This window comes from Trachurus japonicus, chromosome 15 (genome assembly GCF_045865225.1).
Source record: "Trachurus japonicus isolate A0001 chromosome 15, Traja_1.0".
In the NCBI taxonomy this organism is placed as follows: Eukaryota; Metazoa; Chordata; class Actinopteri; order Carangiformes; family Carangidae; genus Trachurus; species Trachurus japonicus.
In genome coordinates this window covers 18,660,999-18,670,189 of record NC_140921.1, presented here as the reverse complement: position 1 = coordinate 18,670,189, position 9,191 = coordinate 18,660,999, and the positions used below count along the sequence as shown (strand labels likewise).

The window sequence follows — 9,191 nt, the reverse complement described above, 5'->3', positions numbered from 1 at the left end:
TGCTTTAATTTGACGTTTTGACCTGTGCACATAATGTGTCACTGTCCCATTACATATCAGTCATCAGCTCTCAGTATGACATACTGTTTTCATTAAGTTACTTTCTTACCTTTTAGGTAGAAGGGGAAATAAAGAGATGATAATTTAGGACATTAGTAAATATAACTTTGTAATCAAGGATACATTAAAAGGCAAGAAGTTACACTCTTTTTATTTGTAATGGCCAGTGCCAATGTTTCTTTTTGAAAAACAAACACAGAGTATGTTAAATATTTTGTCTGCAGCATTTACGTTTAGTTGAAATATTATAAACACCTCAGATTAGTGTAATACTATATTATTCAACAGCGCCAGAAACAACTATAAAGTTTCAATTTTATTGCTGAATCAACTGCTCTCTTAATGAAACTGCTGGTGTTTCATCACAGATTGGCTGTTACACCACTGTAACGGTGCTCTGAGTACCTTGTGTTGTATAAATATTTCTGTGTGTTTATGTTTCTTCCTCTGCTTACAGGTGAGTGCCAGCAAGGATGACGATGCCGCATGTAGGGGCAGTGTTTGCAACAATAGCAGGAGTGGTGGCCATCATGTTGCACTCCTCCATTCACAAGATAGAGGAAGGACACCTTGCCGTGTACTACAGGTATCACAACAGAGGCCTTGTGCCAGTGACGGACACAACGCATACTGTTTGAATGTGGATTGCACATTGTTATTTATTTGACTGAAGCCTGTTTCCTGATGGCATATAATTTTGGCCTGGATATGTAAATATTATTTGGAGAGATGATGTGTGGATGCTTCAAACCTGTTTGAGCAAAGAGAAGGCTACTACCATCTACTATTACAGTGCAGGATTTTCCATCCCAGAGCTGAGCATGGACTTGAGAATATCAACATTTCTACAAATGAATTATGACTGAGTGAACAGTGTTTAGGCCTGAGCTTAACTCCCTGTGAGCAGAGCCATTGCAACAGGGCAGCAACCCAGGCAATCGGCCTGCTTACTATGCACAATGTTACTGTATGCAAGTTAGTGCTGCCAAAACCAATGTTTATTTCTTTCATTATCAATAGAATAATGCATTTGAGGAAAAGTAGGACTGGGGGGAAAGAAAATACATTACTCAACTAGAATCTAAATATCAAAATCTTAACTATTGATATAATGTTTAGGCGATGTTATTCAACAGAAATTATTATTACACCTGAATTAAAACCTTTCTTTGTTTTTGTTTAGTCCATCCATTGACAGGATATTATTATATGAGCAATAATTAATTTTTAAAAGTCAGACCAAACAATTTGATTATGTTTGTTTCAGGGGCGGGGCACTGCTGACTTCTCCCAACGGCCCTGGATATCACATTATGCTGCCTTTCATCACCACCTACAGATCAGTGCAGGTAAACTGACCGTTCAGTCGTCCTTTTTTTTTTTGCAGAGTTATGTGGAAAGTACGAGTTCACCATATGGTGCTGCACATGAAAATCAATATATGTTCTATAAATAAGTCAGCGACCACATGCAAACAGCTGCCATTCAACCATGACTACAGTGGTGTCATTTTGTTGTGCTACTTAATAAATGTATTTTAGATCATCTTTTTTTTTAAATTAAACAAATAAGTAAAGTTGAATGAAATGATCTTCTCTCAAGGTCAACTAAGTAGCATTTGCCTGTGCTTTCATTTGCATCTTATGATCACGTTGCGATGGAGAGGGTTCAGTGTCTATCTACTCTGTAACCTTATAAGTCAACTGAGGTTAACTATTTCCAAAGTCAGTATTCACGTTCAAGATGAAACGTGAAGTTAATGTCATGTGTAATAGTTACATGTAATGTATTATAAAAAAGTGCTGAACTTTTTCTAGTCTGTCATACTTTCATAAAGTAGGAACATAAAAAAAAACTTGGAAAAAGAATAATGTAAATACATGTTGAGTTGACCTTCGCAGTAGGTGAATTATCTGTTTTCTTCCAGACTACTCTCCAAACTGATGAAATCAAGAATGTGCCTTGTGGAACAAGGTAAGAGAGAGTTTACTGAGGTAGGTGTAACAAATTACCCCATCCATGAAAATGTTTTTTGTATTTAACACATACCTTCCTCTTCACAGTGGTGGTGTGATGATCTACTTTGACAGAATAGAGGTTGTTAACATGCTGGTCCCTACAGCAGGTACAAAATGTCTTTATTTCCGTCATTGCAAAAGTTCCTCATTGTATTGACACATGAACCCTGTCAGCTGCATTTCAACAAGCGTTAGTTACTGTTGTTCATTTATATGCAGTGGTGGAAATTGTGAGAAACTACACTGCAGATTACGACAAAACTCTAATTTTCAACAAGATTCACCACGAACTGAACCAGTTCTGCAGCGTCCACACGCTACAGGAAGTCTACATTGAGCTGTTTGGTGAGTACGGGTTTGTGATAACACAGATAGCACTGTTTCTTGTACATGCATTACATAGGAAGTAACTTGTTGTGTGAGTTCATGACTGAAATTCCTGAAATGTGATTCACAGGATGTTGTGCATTGAAAGAGCTGCTGCTGTTTATTTTTTTTCTCACAGACATCATTGATGAGAACCTAAAGACTGCGTTACAGAAAGATCTGAATTGTATGGCACCTGGACTTACAATACAGGTATTTAAATGCATGCACCTACAATAACCTGAGCAGAAGGATTGAAGTTGCAGTGAGAGCTAAAGGAATGTGTTTGCATCCAACAATCCTTCAATTCACTCAAATAAATGCGTAAATGAAAAAAAAGAAAATAAAAAGCCCTTGGAACAGAGATTGTATATCGGTCTATTTCTAGAATAATTGGATTTCCTTGGATGTAACTATTGTAATGTGGACATATGAGTGTATCCTGCTGTAGCTCTATATGACAAAGTGAATGACATAATGTAAACACAGTTCCTGTAGAGTAGAGTAGAGTAGAGTAGAGTAGAGAATACTTTATTCATCCCTAGGAGGGAAATTCAAATTAGTCCAGTAGCTCACACAACAATGACACAAAAAAGAAAGAAAGATGAACACAAAAAACATTTTAAGAAGTGCTATGTAACACAATTGCAGCAGGAACAAATTACCTCTTAAATCTTTCAGTTCTGCAGGTCAGGGAGACCATAGTAATATAGCTTAAGCACAGTGCAACTTTTCTGTGTACAATGAATCTGTGACATCTTGAAATGGAAAGTAGGCCAAAAGGTTCACATGAAAAGCACAACCTCTATATAAATAGATTTTTAAAAAAAACAGTTGAGGGCAAGCTCTCTTTTTCAATGGCGCCCTGATTACAAGATTAAAAAACACCTTTTATAAACTAATTACACAATCGCATCAAAAATACAACATGCCAGCTAATGCATCTTCTGCTACATTGATACCACCAGACCTGTTCCAACTGTAAAACTGCTGTCACCCACTCTGTGTGAAAATCATTGGCAGATTGATTGTGAGCAAAGGCCCATTTTGTGTTTTCTCTCTCTTCCTCTGCACTGTTTCGACGTCACCATGAAGGCTGTGCGCGTTACCAAGCCAAAGATCCCCGAGGCTATCAGGAGGAACTTTGAACTCATGTGAGTTTGTAAATCTCTTCTCTCTCCAGCTCAGTCCTGGTGCTTGTTTCAGATTACCTACAGTACGACCCACCCACTTAGTTCAAGTAAGACCACACAGAAAAGAAAATATTTGTTAAAACCTTATTTGTGTCTATGTGTGTGTGTGTGCAGGGAAGCGGAAAAGACTCGTCTGTTAATAACAGCTCAGACTCAGAAGGTGGTGGAAAAGGAAGCGGAGACTGAACGGAAGAAAGCCATTATTGGTAACTGTGGTGTTTTACTGTAATTCAGCCTGTTGTGTTTTCATTTGCATGACCATAGTTTCCCTTTTTCATGCACTCATGTGTAACCCTCGTGCCAAATTTATGTACACTTGTTAAAGCAGAAGTAAGCGATATTTTTGTGTTAATATAAGTCTTACATAGTTATATCTTCCCACAGCAATCACTTACATAGAGTGTTTGGACCGAAACACGGGTCTGTCAGTCACTCTGCTCTGAGCCGAGGAGAAAACTTTTCTTGTATCCTACAATTTTTATCCAATGAGGAGAGAGAACGGCATGAAGGGCTGTGTGTGCAGCCAAGGGATGCGCCTGAATGTGGTGACGTAGGGACGAGGACCAATAGATCCATGACGAGGGCGGGGGCTGCTAACTCCATCGGCTGACAAGACGTTATGGTGCGTTCAGGGCAACCCGTAACTCGTGTTTTTCCGACCTTTGAAGTCATACCAGTTCGATCTGGTAAGAGTTCACGGGTCGGAAGTTACGAGTGGCCGTTATAGTGACTTTCACAGGTAAAACAGGTCGGAAAAACGCGAGTGGGTTGCCTGGAACGCTACAAAGTCGTAAGTTGTGACTTGAAGCTGTAAATTACGGTTTCAAAAGCCTGCCTGGAACGCAGCATTAGCCCAAACGACCGGATCGCTTACTTCTGCTTTAAAACTCTGTTTTTTTGTTTGTTTGTTCCCACAGAGGCTGAGAAAATGGCTCAGGTAGCAGAGATCCAGTTCCAGCAGAAGGTGATGGAGAAAGAGACAGAGAAGAAGATCTCTCAAATAGAGGGTTAGCATAGATGATATTAGTTGTTTGTTTGTTTTTTTAGATGTTTTTTTTGTGCTCCTGTGTGCGGAGGCTTAAGGAGAGCTGGTTTGTCATTTGTCTGTCTCAACACTGACTCTTTGTTTCAGACGCTGCCTTCGTGGCCAGAGAGAAGGCCAGAGCTGACGCAGAATATTACTCTGCTGCCAAGATTGCTGAGGCGAACAGGGTAAAAAAAGGAAAAAAAAGTGTTTACACAGTTCCACTTAAACACACAACCACTTAATATCATCTAATCCTCGCATGCCTTCTTCGTCTTTCTCCAAAATCTTTACAGTTGAAGTTGACCCCGGAGTACCTGGAGCTGATGAAGTTTCAGGCCATAGCGGGCAACAGTAAGATCTACTTCGGCCAGGACATCCCTAACATGTTTGTAGAGGGAGTCAACAGTCTGAACTCCCATGGTCAGCCCAGCGAAGAAAGGACAGGAGACGCCTGATGAGGACTTGTCTGTGGAGCGGAGAGAGCGCTGAACTGAAGGTGACAGGAGTGAGAGCTTTGCGGCTGGTTTGATCAACAGCACACTTCAGTCTTAAATCGAAATGGCAAAAGAAAGAGTGTAAGGTGAAAAAAGTGAAAGGTAGGAGGGGCAAATTAAAAAGGGAAGGATTTTTTTTCACCTTTCCACTCTGTGGAAAAAGACAAATCCTGGGAAATAACGATGCCATAGTTTTAAAATTTAAAAAGCATAATAAATGCTTCTGCCTGGGAAGGCGGCAACAACAGTCGCCCTAATTTACACGTGCTTGCAATCAGTGCAGTGTTGAACTTTTTTGCTTTTTTGAATCTGCATTAATTCTGTTTGTTGTATGCAAGAGGAGTGATTAGTGATGAAACTGAACATGACTTTTTTTTTTTTTTTTTTTAGAGAATTAATTTCTGGTTTAGCCGAAACTGGAACCCGACAGGCAACACTAATTAAAAGCGGGATGGTTTGTGTAAGTGTGTCATGTGGGTTAAGTCGTCTCTTACAATGAATCACCGGTTGGCTTTTCTCTCTGAACACGAGTCAGCGTGAGGGATGTTGATTCACACCCTGGATCCAATGTTGTTGGTGGATGACTTTAAAATAGTGTCAGTAACACAGTTTAGTTCAAGCATCCATTTCTAATGTGGTTCCACCTACATTTACAGACTGAAATCAAACATACGAAATATGATCTGCAAAGGTTTTTCTTTTCTTTCTTTTTTTAAACGATAGCTTTCTACAAACAAGTGGCCTGACTTTGTTAAATTTTCACCTGAGCCTGTACGAGCTAGATATTACTCCACATGCACATAAGTCTTTGAAGTTGGAGGGCTGTCACCATGTGTTTATAAGTAGGTTAATATACAGTGGTGTCGGATTGGTTGTAATGTAGTTTATTTTATGTTAATTTGGTGACAGTTTGCTGTTGGTTGTGGGTGAGAGCACGGCCGCCACTGAAAGTCTTAAGAAGCTGCACTAAGATCTGCTGTTGCATCTACTGTGAACCCACCTGAGAAAAAAAAAACGGTTTTAGTGCTGCTTCAAGAAAATCTTTAAAAAGTCATTCAAGGCGATTAATGGTTAGGAAAAGGGTTGTTACACTGGAAGAAGTGTTTAAGTTGTTTTCTTTCCTCCTCCTTGTTTTTTTTTTTGATAATCAGGGCTATGCATGTGGAAATTTGTATTGGCTTGATTCAGATGATTAGTAGTGCCTGCGTTTGTCTGCCAACTCTGTTCTTGTACAGCTTATTGAGACGTGGCTAAATGTAAATTCTCAGGAAGCGGACTTATTTTAATAAAACGGCTGCTTAGTGTTGGACAGATCCTCTGCTCTTCCGAAGTCTAAATGGGTACTTTTTTGCAAGAAAATGTAAGAAAATAACTTTATAAGCTGTGAAGTTGTAAAAAAAAAAAAAGAAGAAAAGAATAATTCAAAGCTTTGATTTAATATCAAGTTAAAATCCAATGTCCAAAACATAAACAAAAATCAAAATGTGTGTTTCCAAATATTTAAGGAGACATTTTCGTTGCACCATTCCTTTGCGGTAGGTGTCTGTGACATTGAATATTATGGGCATGTCGGTCTGTCAAAGCAGAAATGACACAAACAAAAGCACCCTGTCACTGTCAGTGTTTACATTTTTGTGTAATTCACAAATTGATGTAATGCAAAGTTTTTTTTTCCAATTTCTTTTTCTAAACTATATAATTAAAAGGATTTTAATGGAAACACAAGCAGCACACAGTTCCTGGTAATAACAGCAGCTTACACTTAGTGAGAATTGGTTTAACCTCTGATTTAGTTTTGCTCGACCACATGAGTTCCAGTACTACACAATAAACATTGTTTTATTTAAAGGTGAATGTTGTGCTTGGGCTTAAACCAGATGCAAGTTGGTGCTAGTTTTTATTGTTTGTTGAAGCTTTTGGATTTTGTTCAGCTCTGTGTTTCAGAAGCATAGAAAATACTTCCACGACTCAGAATTCAAGCCTTAAGTAATAATGAGTCACCCCTGAAGGTGAGATTTCAGTGATTCTTAAAAAAAACTACAGGTCTCCAGTTGAACCGGGCTGTGCGGCGTATCAAGAGCTTGGATGTGCACAATGTTACTGTACAGCCTCATCATAGACTCTAGCTGAGAAAGACACAACTAGAAGTGGACACTATTGGTGTTTTGGAGGATGTAGTGATGTTTACTTGACCTCCGGGAGGCAGTTAAAGGCTGCACTCTACGTTTGCTTTGGTGGTGGTGGTGGGTTCAAATGAAGATGCAAAAGAGGGGTATGAATCACTCAAGAAATTTTTTTTTTCTTTTTTCCTTTTCCTTTTGTCAATATTTTGTACAATCTGTGAAATTTGAACTTTGTCTCCTTGTTTTAAAAGGTTTATATGCAAAAATGTTTTGAAGTTTTGACAACGTTATAAAATAAAACCTATTTTGGTACCTCTCTCCTCCCTGTGCCTGTTGATGTGGACACTCTGCAGTTCACCTGGACGCCGACAGGAGGAGCACTAACACCATGTTACATGGCTCTGACTCACTTCCTCAACAGATTTTAGGTTTTTTTTTTTTTTTTTCTTTTTGCCAAGACTGAACAAAGTAAAGCAAACATAGATGGATAAGGATCAATTTATTGGTTCACACAAGGTTCAATAAAACATTGAGCATGAAAATCAATGTTAAGAAGAAATGTAAAGATGTACTGAAGCTAGAGTCTCTTGGCCCTGAGTTATAAGCATCTGCCCAAAGTCAGGGTAAAAGAACCACATCAGAAGGAAAACTGTGAATCATTGTGGCTTGTAGTTGAGCAAAAGGTTTGAGAATGTCTAAAAAAAAAAATCACGTGAGGTTTCACCTTACCACAAGTGAAAAATTAACTTAAATATAGATACAGATCTAAAAACGTGAGCTGTAACAACCTCTGACCGCAAAGTTTAGTTTGGATTGTAAAAGTTCCAATTCCCAACGTTTTCAACAACTGAAACTTTTTCCACATTCTCATATTTCTTATAGTGTTTAATATATTTAGCAGCAATCAGACACAACATGTGTTGGCCGTTGATTTATTTCATTGTCTGGGTGGTTGTGCCAACATGAGGATGACTCAGTGAACACTTAACGGAATATACACACCCTATCTAGCCTATCACAATCACACTGTCTCACTTGTTCTCACTAACATAATGAGTTGTGAACATGGCAAAAAACACGCGTGTAAGCGTGTTGAGTTTGTAAAACGCTGGTCCCAAGAGACTCACTCCAAACCTCCGGCCGTGCCCTGGGGCAAGGCCGGTCAGCTGTTTCCAGGAAGCATCCAGAGAGTGTGTGTGAGTGCGTGTGACCACAGCCTGAGTGACCAGATGAGGGATGGCTTCCTCCTCGTGGAGATCTCAGCTCTGGCAGCCAAACTCTCAGAGAGGGAGGAGGGCTGTTTAATTTTGTTGTCAGTATTTGTGAGAAATGTGATCTTAATCATGTTTGTGAGTGTGTTTTCATAAGTGAAGGATGTTTTTTTAATAGGAGTTTAAATGGGTGGTCTGATATGTTATCTAGGCTACAAGGTCAGCAATTTTAACACATACACACACACACACACACACACACACACACACACACACACACACTCATACACACACTCATGCTGCCACCATCACCTCAGGAAATGAGGTCAAGGTCAGGTTTGCCGCTTCCTGGATGAGCCAGCTCTTCTCTTTCCTTCCTTTTGTCTCTGACATGAAACCATGGTGACCCCTCCCTGCATCTGTGTCTCCCCCAGAAATCCAAGGGTGCGGTCCTCCTCTCCTCTCCTCTCCTCCCCTCTCCTCCCCTCTCCTCCCCTCTCCTCTCCTCCCCAACTGAATTCTCTGACTGTAGTCTCTAAGCACCAGTGCGATTCTGAATATGATTCATCAGCAGCAGACAGCGCCTGCATCAATGGCTGCTCTGTTCTGCAAGTTTTTCTCTCACATTCCTCTCCAGTGTGTCTCTGTGTGTGTGTGTTGGCACAATACACACGCTCACACAAAGAGTCTCACCTTTGC

At 39.7% G+C, this 9,191-nt stretch overlaps 1 protein-coding gene across 1 annotated transcript in view; it reads left to right on the top strand.

Moving 5' to 3' along the window:
* The window catches only part of erlin1 (ER lipid raft associated 1), an 8,205-nt gene extending 604 nt beyond the window's left edge, over nt 1-7,601 (top strand). The window contains exons 2-12 of the mRNA XM_085800208.1: nt 518-646; nt 1,328-1,409; nt 1,988-2,034; nt 2,124-2,185; nt 2,298-2,423; nt 2,584-2,657; nt 3,540-3,598; nt 3,752-3,843; nt 4,555-4,644; nt 4,770-4,849; nt 4,958-7,601. Of these exons, the coding sequence (XP_085656334.1) occupies nt 534-646; nt 1,328-1,409; nt 1,988-2,034; nt 2,124-2,185; nt 2,298-2,423; nt 2,584-2,657; nt 3,540-3,598; nt 3,752-3,843; nt 4,555-4,644; nt 4,770-4,849; nt 4,958-5,119 (987 nt within the window). The 5' untranslated portion in view covers nt 518-533 and the 3' untranslated portion in view covers nt 5,120-7,601. The remainder of the gene's footprint in view (nt 1-517; nt 647-1,327; nt 1,410-1,987; nt 2,035-2,123; nt 2,186-2,297; nt 2,424-2,583; nt 2,658-3,539; nt 3,599-3,751; nt 3,844-4,554; nt 4,645-4,769; nt 4,850-4,957) is intronic.
* The last annotated feature ends 1,590 nt before the right edge of the window (nt 7,602-9,191 follow it).